The sequence below is a fragment of the Colius striatus genome, chromosome 23, assembly GCF_028858725.1.
Source record: "Colius striatus isolate bColStr4 chromosome 23, bColStr4.1.hap1, whole genome shotgun sequence".
NCBI lineage: Eukaryota > Metazoa > Chordata > Aves > Coliiformes > Coliidae > Colius > Colius striatus.
The window spans coordinates 1,639,062-1,652,902 of NC_084781.1; the positions used below are offsets into that span (position 1 = coordinate 1,639,062).

Here is a 13,841-nt window from a genome sequence, read left to right on the forward strand (position 1 = left end):
ATTATTACTGGCCTAATTCTGGGTGTGATGGTGCTAAAAGCTCACTCTGTGCTTTGAGGTGTCACCTCTGACTGCAGCTCACAGACTGAGCCCTGATGGTCCAGAGACACACATTAAACATAGGCATGCAGACCTAGACAAGCTTCTTATCCTTCAGGGAAATAAAAGGAAGACATTTAGGATGGTGGTATGGGAGGTCTTGCACCTTAAAAACATATCCCATAGCAAGCAATTGAGGTTCCATTAATGCTTCTCTAATCACAGAGTAGAAGGGTGGAAAGAACTGCTGAACTGAATCAAAGTTAATCCAGTTAGTTTCTAGAGAGATTAAAAGTTATATGCTGAGAAGAGGGAGTCTTGCAAAGGCAGAAAGAGCATCTCACCCTTCTTTGTGTAGCTATTTGCTTTTAAAAAGCACAGTCCACACAATGGAAGCATTTGATTTCCTTCTGCCTTAGCAGGACAACAGCAACCTGATTCACAGGTTCTGTGGACAAAGCAGCCAGAAATGAAGAGTCAGAGGAAACAAGTCATTGATAACTTTGGTGTCCTCAGTGGAGATGAATGAGCTTTTTGGGATGGACATTTAGGAGACCCAAAGGTCAGAGCCTTGCCTGCAGAACATGGAAGCAGAATCCCCCACCTTCTGCTCATGTACCACAGCAAGAGGTAAAGTCACAATCCAAGTCTACAAGGATGTTGAAATGCCTTCTAGACATTGTAATACAAGTGGGTGAGAATACATACCTCCTCTTTTAAACTATCTGTCTGAATCCAGACCCTTGGGAAAGTTTAGATTCACAGCACATCTTTGGCACAAATGGCACTAAACAACAAAAACTCAGGGGTCAGCTGAGCTGATCTAGAACCATCCTCTGCAATACACATGCAGCTACACACAATGCATCTGTCACAGCAGAGGCAACATTTTCACATGTAGTATCTAAATACCATTAGCTCAAGTGCTCTCCTTGGTGTCTTCTTGCCTTGCAGGAGAGATTATCATACTGTAGTGCACTGACAAGCTCCTTCCTGAGTACTCAAAGACACTCCTCCCTGATAAGGAAAGAACAATCTTGAGTTCATCACACCACATGCCCTTGCCTGAGGTTGTTTAACTGAGCCAATCAATGTTGATTTTCAAAGGCTGGACACTACCTGGATCACACAGCCATAAAGGGTTTTGTTCAGGGTACCTCCACAGGGTCTCAGGGTACAGAGCACATCTGGAGTATTGCTGGTGTGCTCAGACCAACAGACCTCTACCAGCAAGAGGTCTCAAAGCCAAGACAAGAACACAGACTGTGCAATAGGCTATTTATCCTATCAGTACTTCTCTCCCAGGAAATGAATGCAAACATCTGTAAGTACAGCACAAAGGTGCACAAGCACACACCAGTGGAAAGCTAAATCATGAATGAGCAGTCTGAAAAGCTGCAGTCTAACTTGCTGCCCTTGGCTGCCAACTCTGTCATCAAACCTTAAAACCCTGGCACATAAGCACAAACTAAACAACCACAGAACTATAGGAACCACAGAACATAAAGGTCCCCAATGATGCTTGGTTTAACAGCTCATACATCCAGCAGGCACGAGAAACCTCCACTGGAGAAGAAAAACACACTCCTGTAAATCTCAGGGATCAGATCAACGCTGAGTTTGCCAGTTATTAAAATCAGAGCAGCTTGGCATGTTTGCAGAGCTACAGGTACAACATCCATGCTGCATTTTAACACCATTCCTCTACTAGATCCAAAAGCATAAGGGTTTGAATCCTCTTTCAAGCTCTGAAGCACTAGTGAAATGGGGTTTGTTTTTCTGGAGCCCATGCTTTCTTCTCAAGTTGTTCATATCTTTTAATTACATACATAATATATCTTTCTGGGTTTTTTTCAGGTCATTAAGCCTCAGGGAAGAAAACTTTTTCCAACACAAAACTCTGCCTCAGTTCCTAATTAAAACAAGTTTTACACACTCTGTGTGACAACGCTGCTAAAGGTGATTTATGGTGGTGGCAAACAGCAGGAGGTCAGTGCCAAAGTTAACAGCTGAGCTTATTACAGTCACTTGTAAGATTTACTCATGCCATCAAACAGCCACTATGCAGCAATAAAGGCTAAAAAGACTGCTGTATTTGCAGTGGGAAGACAAAAATCAGCTGGATTCCTGCAGGGAGGTCAGTGTTGTCAAATTGGAGTGTCACTAGTGCAAAGATGAGCCAAACACACACAGAGGTCCCTGAAACCACTTTGGCCCAGCAGTGCTCAGCACATGAGGAAGAGAAATGCAAGTTTACCCAAATTTCTCATACTTGAGGCAGAGAAGAAACACACAAAGGAGGGAACACTTCAAGTCTCAGGTTTGGAGTTGTCCCAGGTACAGAAGCACCGTGCTGGGCTCTGCTCTCCCGTGACACACAGCGGGCAGAGAAATGAACTGGCCTACAGAAACTCATAAAAACATCCAAAGGCAAAAAGGAGATGGGAAAAATTAAAGCAGAACTACCTGTTAACTGAATCAACACCTACTTTTGCATATTATTTGTGGGCTACAGTTTATACACCCTGGACATGTTCCTATGCAACCTGATCTAGGTGGGAGCTGCTTCTGCAATGGGGTTGGACTGGATGAGCTCTAAAGGTCCCTTCCAACCCCCACCATGCTGTGATTCTATGATCAGCTTAAAATTAGGGATGTAGATGGAACCAGAGAGCTGATCTACATAAATACTAACAGGAAAAAATCCTTCCTCCCTGTGACAGGTAAATCAATAACCAGCCAGCTGAGGAACAGACTCTCAGTTGCAGGAGCTGTCTGTCAAAGGGAGAAAAAGGGAGAGCAAAGTACATAATGTGCTTTAAGAAGGATTTAGCAGCTAAAGCCCCAAGGGGACATCAGCAACACACCCAATGCAGCCAGGTTGTTCCTATACATGTCAGTGTGACACCTTCAAACACCCAGGAGCCTGCAGACTCCTCTGACAGGCAGGCAGACAGCTCTCCCTTGCCAACAAGCTCCTCTGAGCACGTCCCCATCAGCACCTCGCACAGGCAATCCCTCCTCTTCCTTCAGGGGATCACAAACACCATGGGCAGAGGGAATTCTGTCCTGGCAGGTTTTTGAGCAGCCTTTAATAACTGGCAGACATGAATCCTGCCTGGTGAAGTGGGTGGCTAATGAGGCTGTTAGTTTGCTCTACAAGCAGTAAATCAGTGAGCAGCACCAGTAGTTTCACAGAGAGATACTCTCCATCATCACAGTTGGCTTTTGACTGTAAAACCCATGCTGGATTTCACCCCATTCCACTGGAAGAAAACCAAACCCAAGCAAGCTGGAATTTCACAGGTGTGATCTTGTTCCAGGGAAGAGTTTTTCTGAGGAGTCATTGGCAAGTTGGATGCAAGACCAGGAAACACAAGAACCCAAAAACTCAGGTGAACTTACTCGAGTATTTTCCTAACTTCTCTGGCATTGGGAAGCTTGGCCTAGAGACTCCAAACCTTCAAAACCTGTTGATCTTGGCAGGAGATTCTGCCAATTTTCAGAGAGTTGTGGCTGGAATTATTAAGTTAGTAAAAGCAGTTTCCACCTACACTATGAACAGAGTTGTTTTCATATATATACCCATGTCCTTAAAGCAGCCTTTGCAATATCTCCCCCTACAACTTTAGAAGGCAACAGTAAAGAAACACAAGTGAAAGAGATGGGGAAAGGGGGATGAAGGGCTTGATGTAAACAAAGAGAATATAACATATGAGAATAAGGCAAAATCATTTTAGGGGGGAGATGAACAGCATCCAGAGATTAAGGGCTAAGAAAGACCTTGGGTATGCACGTCATAACCACTTGTGTGTTTGTAAAGACAAAGCCAGCAAACCCCTCTCTCCTAGCACTGTCACACAGCAAAACTCAGGCCAGTTGGTGTGATCTGGCCTGTGTACTTGCATGTTTTACAAGGGGCTGGGGTGAGGGGATTGCTGTTTCATGGCTCACTTTCCAAAAGATACACTCTTTTCTAACACTTTGCAAATGAGTGGCAGGAATGAAGACATCACAGCCTGTAGCTGCTCATGACTGCCAAGACACTGAAAATTCTCATGCCCACAGAAGAGCTGGGGGAATGAACAAGCCCTCCTACACTGCAATCAGTGAGCAAGTTTAGTTTAACACTGCTGGTGGAAGGAGATCCAAGCTAAGCTGTCCAGGGAGCACTCCTCTATTCCTGCTGTTTCTAGCTGACCTAGGTAGAAGACTGCCTTTAGCTGTGCCAGAAGCATCCTGAACTACCCCAGTGAACTCCAGAGAAGGGAATCTGGTCAGGTTTTACTATTTTTGCTTCCTTTGCAATCCATGTCAAGGGAAAACAATGTGAGTGCCTAATTACCAGAGATACCTTCATAAACATACTCCCCCTCTGCACCCCCTTGCTGGAATCCTGTTCAATGAAAGAGAGAAGGTAAACCAAAGGAAGATGACCCCCAAAAAGATCTTGTCCACAGGCTTTGCTGACAGAAAGCATAAGAAGAACTAAACTGTCCTTTGCAATGTTGCTCAGTCTTAAGACACAACAGGAAAATACAACCACAGGCACAAGCCACAGCCAGCAATGAAAGGCAGCCCATCACCTTGGCTGGAGGGCTGCAGCTTGCCAAAGGCACTCAACCAGCAAACAATCCTGCTGGGTTGGGACAGGAATTCCTGGCAGCTGATGCCTCCCAAGGCAGGAGGAAGTGATTCTGCTCCAAATACTTCCTTTCCCACTGATAACTTGCTCCTGCCACTTGCAAAGCCAAAGCTTAACAGATAAGGAGAGGATCTTCCACACACTGTAATCCAACCCTGTGCTGATGGGGGGGTATTTTTAGAAGGCAAACACAGAGAGACAGAGAGCCTCCTGTCTGAAGGGGGCAATCTGTCAAGTGCAAGATTGCTGTAGTGATATGAATGCACACCACAGCACTTTTCCTTTGGCAATGGGTTTTTCTGGGAGCATAGAATATTATCTGGGAAGCACAGAGCTGATCAGCTCTCCATATTCCATTACTGAAACCTTCTTCATGCTTTCAAGTGAAGAACAAAGCTTTACTCCTGGCAGGAAGGAAAGATACTTACAGAACACCTCATCACTATTTCTCCTGTTTATATCAAGGGCAGATGCCACTAAGTAAAGCCAAATCACAGTTGCACCATCTTAGGGAGAACCCATTCTACTGCTGCATAACTCAGGGACTTTGGGCTTTTGCTGAAGTTGTTTAATTCCTGGGTATTAATAAGCCCTGAAGCTCCCAGTGAGACTGTGTGCAACAGCTGCTGCACTGAGATAATTGCACATGAAAGAGAACTTCAACAGCTCCACAGGTAAAACACAGGACCTGGGACATGCAATCCCATTAGCCTGGGCTGAGCACCATGCTCATGTATCAGACTTCAGCTCAAAGTAGTCTCAGGAAGATGCTGCACTGTTTGGTGTGTACACATCAACTCATCCTGTGTGTGTTCAGCTATCATACAGTGCTGGAACAACTCAAGTCCCTAAGGAGGAAGTTTTTCCAACTAACAAACCCCAAAATCATGCTTAAATTTAACAAGCTGCCTTGGAAACCAATGTGAACTTCAGTTGTAGCAGGATGATTTAGGAAGTACCTCAGCATGGTGAGGCTTCTGTCTCAATGTAAGGCCTGGAAGAGATGCTGAGGATCTCCAACTCCAAACTTCAGTGCTCAACTGGAAACTAAGATACCCAAGATACTATGGACAGGAAAATGTGTGCAAGCATCAATTGTTTTGAGTATCACTACTCTGCTCTGCCCTGGTGAGGCCTCATGTGGAGTCCTGCATTCAGTTCTGGGCTCTCCAGTTCAAGAGAGACAGGGAGCTGCTGGAGAGAGGCCAGCACAGGGCCACCAAGATGCTGAGGGGACTGGAGCAGCTCTTTGAGAAGGAAAGGCTGTGGGACCTGGGGCTGTTCAGCCTGGAGAAGAGAAGGCTGAGGGGAGACCTCATCAATGCTGACAAACACCTAAAAGGTGGGTGTGGAGAGGATGGGGACAGTCTTTTACTGTGGTGGCCAGTGACAGGACAAGGGGTGATGGGCACAAGCTGGAATACAGGAGGTTCCACTGGAACATGAGGAGCAAGTCCTTTGGTGCTGAGGTGAGGGAGCCCTGGCCCAGGCTGCCCAGGGAGGGGGTGGAGGCTCCTTCTCAGGAGGTTTCAAACCCACCTGGACATGTCCCAGTGCCCCCTGAGCCAGGGGAACCTGCTTGAGCTCTAGAGGTCCCTTTCCAACCCTCACTACTCTGGGTCTGTGTGATTAATGAATGGATTTTGATGCTCTAGTGAGAGAGTCACCACAGACAGCCGTTAGCCAAGAACTGTGGAGCTTGAGAGAGAAGGAATCCAGCAGAACCAATCTACTGGATGCTGAGTCATCAGAACCCAGCCATGGCCTGCTAACATCTCATTTGGGCCACACAGTGGGGCTGACCCACTGTTCTACTCCTGCTAACAAGACTCTTCAACATCAATCCAATGTTAATCCATTCTGCAGAACCTGGCTTTTCATCGTAACACTGACGATGTAGCAGCAAAGGCACTAATAACCACATGGGATTCCACCAAAATATTGTCATTTACAATTATATTAGAAATGTCACAAGCACTGGTGCAATCTGTAAAGCCTCTCCTGTCCCTGCAGCTCTGACATCAGGTACCTTTGCCTGGCAAACCAGCAACTTCTTGCTGATGCAACACGTGTCTCACCAGCCAGACTCAGGAGGTTAAATAGGTTGTTGTTGAAAGCAGTTCAGCAGAACATGTGTGAAAAGCACCCCAAAATGCACCTAGTTTTGTTAGCATGGTGCTAAGAGGAGAATGAGTCCTTTTTTTCCCCCCTCACATCTCAGAAAGTTAATTGAAAGCCATCTCACGAGGTGAAATGCCAAGATATTAATACACCAATTGCACCATGAGACATCAGCGTTACAAAACAAGCTGAAATTTGGCCAGGCTGTTAATAGACAGCATTACACAATTCCTGACACAGCCAGATAATGCTGCATCCCTGCTATGCAAATTTGTAACAGTGAATAGATTCTGAAAGGAGTTTACACCCACTACCCCTCAGATGCTACTTGGTAATTTGCTATTAGGTGCCAAGCTGTCACTTGCAAAGTCACTTCAGCCTACTGCTATTCTCTAGTCTACCTTGTTATCACAAAGGAGCCACCAATGAATGTCACTTGATTAAAATGTATGAGCCCTACATGAACCTATTTTTAAACCTGTAAACTAATAGTGCTGTTGTATTAACAAAGTCTTCACTTATTTGACCATTAATATCAGTCTTCTACTAAAGGAACTGTTGTAACACCCTGTCCTTCTGCATTTTGGGAGCAAAGCTCTGTCCTTCAGCTATTTTTATCCATATAATCTGTCAGAAATCCTGCAAAAGGAAGGGACACAAGGCACAGAGCTGGTTCTTAGAGCCTGAAGCACAGAATCTTAAGGGTTGGAAGGAATGTTGAGAGATCATCCAGTGCAGCCCCCTGCCAGAGCAGCAGCACCTAGAGCAGGGCACACAGGGACTCATCCAGCTGGGTTGGAATGTCTCCAGAGAAGGAGCCTCCACAGCCCATCTGGGCAGCCCCTGCCAGGGCTCCCTCACCTCAGCAGGGAAGAAATTCTTCCTTGTGTTTCTTTGGAACCTCTTCTGTTCCAGCTTGTCCCTGCTGCCTTATTTAAGCACATGTTTTGCCTCAGTGCTGTGAATATTCAGGTGCATACATTTTCTTCAGTGGTAGCAGTGGTGGAAACAGAGAACTGACCTCCCCTGCCAGACACACAATCACACTTCTGTGACAGTGTCTCCCATGCTGCCATCCTCCACCATCCTCCTCCCTTCACAACATACACCATGAGAGAAAACAGCTCAGAGGCCTGGTGTGGCTGAGCAACCAACACTGTTATGTTCCTGACTCATTGTTTTCCAGCCAGACCCACTCCTCTGGTTCCAGCAGTTCATGGTTCTGGTACTGCCAGAGGGCACAACACACAAGACACCTGAGCAGCAGCAGGGAAAGCTCCAGCCAGCACCAGTTATGGAAGCTTCCCACTAGAACATGAAGAATATACTCTCTGATTTCACACATGTCATGTTAGACTTAAGGATGCCTTGCCATCCTTAAAACATGCCAAGAAATGCTCCAAACCCACACAAGCAGCAAATTATTTGTCTTCAGGATGCTTTATACACTAGTGCTGTGCAAAGGTGCTCATCTCTCTGCAGCCTGCATGTTGTGGAAGGAGAGCTCAGAGGACAGCACAGAACACAACACAGAGCCCCTGAATGACAACACTAGTAAAATACAATCCCTGCCTAGGACTCAAACTCCCTCCCAGGCAGAATTTTGCAGGGACAGGAGAAATGGCTGCATAATTCTGCTTGCAAAACTGTCAAGCAGGGAAACATGAAGGGCTGCAAATAATTCACTTGGTATTACAGGAAATGTTTTACAAATGAAAAGGTTGTAACCTCTTTTTGGCTACAAGGCTGGCAGATGCTGGAGGCATTCCTGCTTCTCTGAGCACAGAACAAGATGTGTGCCCTGTTTATGAGTAACCAGAAGTGATTCTTGCTTCTCAGCCCTCCCTGATACTGCTCAATGAAAAAGGCTTCTGCCTGTATTTGTGATGGATGGGCCACAAGGGAGTGAAGCCTAGATCTAGAGTGAGTCTAGAAATGCAACTCACAGGCTGACTAGTAATTTCTGCTGTTCTGATGACACAGCTGCTGCAATGCCCAGCACAGAGCTACCATAACAGCAATGGAGAAACCTCAGTTATTTAGGTTTAAACACATTTACATGATTGTTTAAAGACACACACACACAAGCTAAAAGCACACAGGCACTTATTACAGGTGACTCAATACTGTTACATCAGTTAAATCCAGTGGAAACAGAATCATCTCCAGGCTGCAAGGGGTGACCACACTGAGACCAGATCCTGGAGTGATTCCACACACAGACACTCTGTTGCTTTAACTTTTTAGCACTAAACATTTTTGCAACAAACTAAACAGACCTGAGTGGAGGTGACTCTATCACCTCCCCCACCAGGTTAGCAAACATCATGAAGTTTAGTGTGCAAAAGACACCTGAAACTCACCTGGATGTTGCCAAAGTCCACGTTCTCGTAGTGGAAATGTGCACACTCAGCCATCTTCGGGAAATGACCCTTGGTAAAGGATAACCTGAAGCACACCAAAAGCACACCATAAGCGAAGCTGCAAGTCACTGAAACACTGCTCAGCATCAAGTAGTGTGATGAAATGCACTCACTGATACAAAATGATGACTTTCTCATCCTAAAAGCCAAGGGAACAGAGGGATTTGTTGATGTGACGCACCAACACGGCGGGAGAAAAGAATCGAGTGAGAAAGGAAAAGTAAATTGCAAAGTGACACTGATCTTTGCATCCTTCAAGAGTTGTGTGGCAACAACACCAACACCAAAGCCCACTTCTTTAAGAAAGGGTGCAGGCACAAACCACTCTGACCTTTACAAATGCATTGCTGCAGTGCAAAAGCAACAGCCTTACACGAGACACAGAGGAAAGTAGAACTTTACCTGTGAAAGGCATCACAGCCCATCAGTCCCGGGTTGATGTATCTGAGGGTGCAGAACAAATGCTATTTATCCTTTGCCTCTTTAAAATTCAAAAGTCAGGCATAATTATTCCCAAGTGTCTCTCCAGTTACAACGATGGCTGACGGGGAGATCCTCTGGCTCTCTGCAACACGCTCTTGCTTCTGCTGAAGCTATTATAGACTCCTATAGATATTTCTGGTGGTGAGCCAATGAGATTGTCATTATCTAGCTGTCTCTTCCCACGGGAATACAAGTGGGAAGTGAGATGCAGCATCTGGCTGCTCAGCACTAGAACAAAGAGCCATTTCCCTTACAGCATCAGAGCACTAAGGAGAGGTGATCTGAAGGCACAGATCAATCGGTATTGGGCAGCCGAGTCAGCAGTCTTAGCAGAGGCAAGGAGAGCAGTATTGATTGCTTGAGATCCCCTTTGCAGTTTAGAGATTTGAAACCTTAGCTGCAAGCATAAGAAGCTGCTTTATATTCTCTGAGACAGGGAGAGAGTGTAAGCCCACAGAATAAACAAGAAACCTGGGAGAGAAGAGAGAGAAGAGAGGGGAGAGAGGGGAGAGAGGGGAGAGAGGGGAGAGAGGGGAGAGAGGGGAGAGAGGGGAGAGAGGAGAGGGGAGAGGGGAGAGGGGAGAGGGGAGAGGGGAGAGGGGAGAGGGGAGAGGGGAGAGGGGAGAGGGGAGAGGGGAGAGGGGAGAGGGGGAGAGGGGAGAGGGGAGAGGAGGGAGGAGGGAGGAGGGAGGAGGGAGGAGGGAGGAGGGAGGAGGGAGGAGGGAGGAGGGAGGAGGGAGGAGGGAGGAGGGAGGAGGGAGGAGGGAGGAGGGAGAGGGAGAAGGGAGAAGGGAGAAGGGAGAAGGGAGAAGGGAGAAGGGAGAAGGGAGAAGGGAGAAGGGAGAAGGGAGAAGGGAGAAGGGAGAAGGGAGAAGGGAGAAGGGAGAAGGGAGAAGGGAGAAGAGAAGAGAAGAGAAGAGAAGAGAAGAGAAGAGAAGAGAAGAGAAGAGAAGAGAAGAGAAGAGAAGAGAGAAGAGAAGAGGATCCCTGGCAAAGTTTTGCAAACCCCATTCAGCTGAAGAGGTTCGGGGCAGAAGCAAAAGGAAAGGAGAAAGAAATACCACATGAAAAAGGCATATCTAGGCCACCCACTTGTCCTGGTTTTGCTTCCTAGAGCACAGGGAGACAGGAAAAATGATCTCATTTCTACATTGCCTGGGCAACTCTTCAGGGGATTTTGGCATTTGGGTTTGTTTTTAATTGATCAGAAATAAATGGCAAAAATCTATTAACAGGGTGGTTCCAAACTGTAAAAAGCTTTCCTTCTAAGGCCAGAAACAGGTGAGAGAGCCAATAAGACCCTTCATGTCCCCAGTTCTGCCCGTGCTAGCTACAGTTTACTTGGTTATGCATGGATTTTGGTTACTCTGATGAAGACACTGTGAAGAACTCATTAGCCAGTGCTTTAGCTCTATTGCAGCACAATAGCTGAAAGCCCAGATTGTCCAAGCAAGAAGCCCAGCAAAAAGCAGGAAAGACAAAGCATGCTGCTCTTACTTTTTCACATTCTTCACTTTCATACTTGCTGTGCTGCCACAGGTCCGGAGAGGCAAGTCCCCTGCAATGTCAGGGATGTCTGCACCTCTTGCCTGCAAAAAGAGATGAGAGAGAAAGCAAGGAGCTCAGGGTGTGAGTGCATGCTACTGGCTGCCTCCTGCTAAGCAGCAGCACATTGTATTTTTACATCTATGAACAAACACAGCTGACACCTCGTGTGCTTCTGCCCAGGGAAGCTGAAGCTGAGGATTACAGTCTGGGATCCTGAGCTTTGCTAACTCTGAAGTAATAACTGTGAGAGTCAGTGTTTTGCTATCATTTCTGGTTTCTAAAGCCATCTCAAGATATTCAGAGGCAGGAGTGTGATGTACAGTCCCAGGCTCCACATTCACTACCTGGTTTCCCAAACATCTGTGGCCTTTCAGTCAGGCTGAGGCACTGAAAGAAGCTGGATGTAGCTCATACTGTGGAAAATCAAGTTAATGACAGAGCTGCTTGTATGTGGGAGGTGAGCTTTGATGTTGGAAGCTATCAGTGTAAGTGCATGAACACATTAAAACACTTTAATCACCAAAATTCATTGACTTTGGTGAGGCCACAACTCCAAACTCCCTCTTTTCATTTGTTCTGTCATGTTTGCCCATCCTTTGCCTTCCTCCAGCTGCTTCTTCCTAAGCCATGAGCCCTGCTGGGGTAGCCTTCACCATCTCAGGGAACTCAACACTCAGTACAACGTGTTTCTCTTGCTCTGTTCTAGCAGGCCTTAAGCTCTAGAGGAAGGAGTGCTTTTAGGTGAGGCTGTTATGAACAGAGCAGTGATGAAATGGGAAGATCAGCACAGACTTCACACAGGATCACTGAATCTCAAGGGTTGGGAGGAATATTGAGAGATCATCCAAGTCCAACCCCCCTGCCAGAGCAGCAGCACCTAGAGCAGGGCACACAGGGACTCATCCAGCTGGGTTGGAATGTCTCCAGAGAAGGAGCCTCCACAGCCCATCTGGGCAGCCCCTGCCAGTGCTCCCTCACCTCAACAGGGAACAGGTTTCCCCTGTGTCTCTTTGGAACCTCTTCTGTTCCAGCTTGTTGCCCCTTGTCCTGTCATTGGCCATCCCTGAGCACAGCCTGGCTCCAGCCTCCTCACACCCACCCTTGATGCATTTGGAACATGACTGAGCTCAGCCCTCAGGCTCCTCTTCTCCAAGCTGCAGAGCCCCAGCTCCCTCAGCCTTTCAGCACAAGGCAGATGCTCCACTCCAGCATCTCTGTGTCCCTGTGCTGAGCTCTCTCCAGCAGCTCCCTGTCCTTCTGGAACTGAGGGCCCAGAACTGGACACAGCAAAAGGGGAAAAATGTGGTCCCTGATGTTGGCCAGAGATTCCTCCCCAGTCCTGTGAGACAGCTGAATGAGGGGGTTTTATGCTTTATACAATGCTCTACACAACATGAATAACATCCAAAACAGTGACAGCTCAAGGAGGAAGAGGAGCTCTGCAGTTCTCCTCCTCTACAGGCCTGGAAGACAAAAAGTAGGACATGCAATCCATTTTCTCATGGCAGGAGTAAAGAGATGACTTCCCTGATGCTGATGAGTAACACTGCTTCTAAGCCAGTCCACCAAAACATCTGTGACCAGAGACATCAGTCCCAAAGCTGGTTATCTATAAACAGTTGTATGCTGCAGTGCAAAGTGTGGCAACAACTTGGTCCTTGCCCCCAGACCCTGAGAATCAGACAATTCCAGCTGCAGCTGGCAGCCCACATCTGTGACAATCCATGGGGGAATCTTTCTTATCCCTCTCCCTGAAGCTCTCATTTTAGCTTGATACAGGCTGAATTTCCACCTGCTTCACCACATTATCCAGAGCTGCAGTAAATAAGCCAAAGCCATTCACCATGCCTGTGTTCATTAAGCACCAGCAACAGAGCTAGAGGGAGTGATTCATCTCATTCAACTCCAGACAGGCACGAGGTACACAGCTACAACCATCTTCTCCATCAGAGATAAACAGGCACTGTGGGTCCAGTTCAGCTACTTCAGACAAACAGACAGGACAAAATCAATTGTGTTGCAGGGGTGTCTGTTTCTCCTTTGATACAGGGAATCCAGGATGACCCTGGCTCAGATGCTGACATACATCACAGACAGTGACATTTATCCAACCAGCACCACTGTGGCTTGCCTAAGCCTTGAGAGCAGCTTCTCTGCATCCCCATTCCTGTTAGTTCCAGTGCTGTCCCTGGGAAAGGGATGCTGCAGCTATTACCAGTAATCTCCATCCCTTCAACATTACTACATTTGAAGCCAGGACACTCACTCTCCCATTTGCACCTTTCACAGCCCTGAATATCAGCAATGCTTCAGCTCCACTGTCCCACAGCTGTACAGAACATGCACAAACCCCTCACTGAAGGAGAACAAGGGCAACATTTATACCCTTAAACAAACCTCTCCTTGGCTGACTGACTGCTACTAAGCACACAATTACTTCAGTATGTAATAGGACACTTGAGAGTCTCATTGTGGATTTAAACATTAAGAGGATCACCAATTTAATAAACCTTACAGGTCTTTTACATAAGAAAACAACTAATGACAGCAATAAATGTGCCATTCCTGTAAGCTGCTTTTAG

General features: G+C 46.7%; 1 protein-coding gene across 3 annotated transcripts in view; it reads right to left on the minus strand.

Annotated features, from left to right (window-relative positions):
- ARHGAP32 (Rho GTPase activating protein 32) overlaps window positions 1-13,841 on the minus strand; it is a 221,410-nt gene that overhangs the window by 101,991 nt on the left and 105,578 nt on the right. For 2 of the 3 annotated variants that reach the window (XM_062014049.1, XM_062014051.1), the window contains exons 3-5: window positions 11,209-11,300; window positions 9,631-9,672; window positions 9,169-9,253 (exon numbers count right to left, since the gene is read on the minus strand). In XM_062014049.1, the coding sequence (XP_061870033.1) occupies window positions 9,169-9,253; window positions 9,631-9,672; window positions 11,209-11,300 (219 nt within the window). The remainder of the gene's footprint in view (window positions 1-9,168; window positions 9,254-9,630; window positions 9,673-11,208; window positions 11,301-13,841) is intronic. The other variant, XM_062014052.1, reaches the window with a different exon arrangement.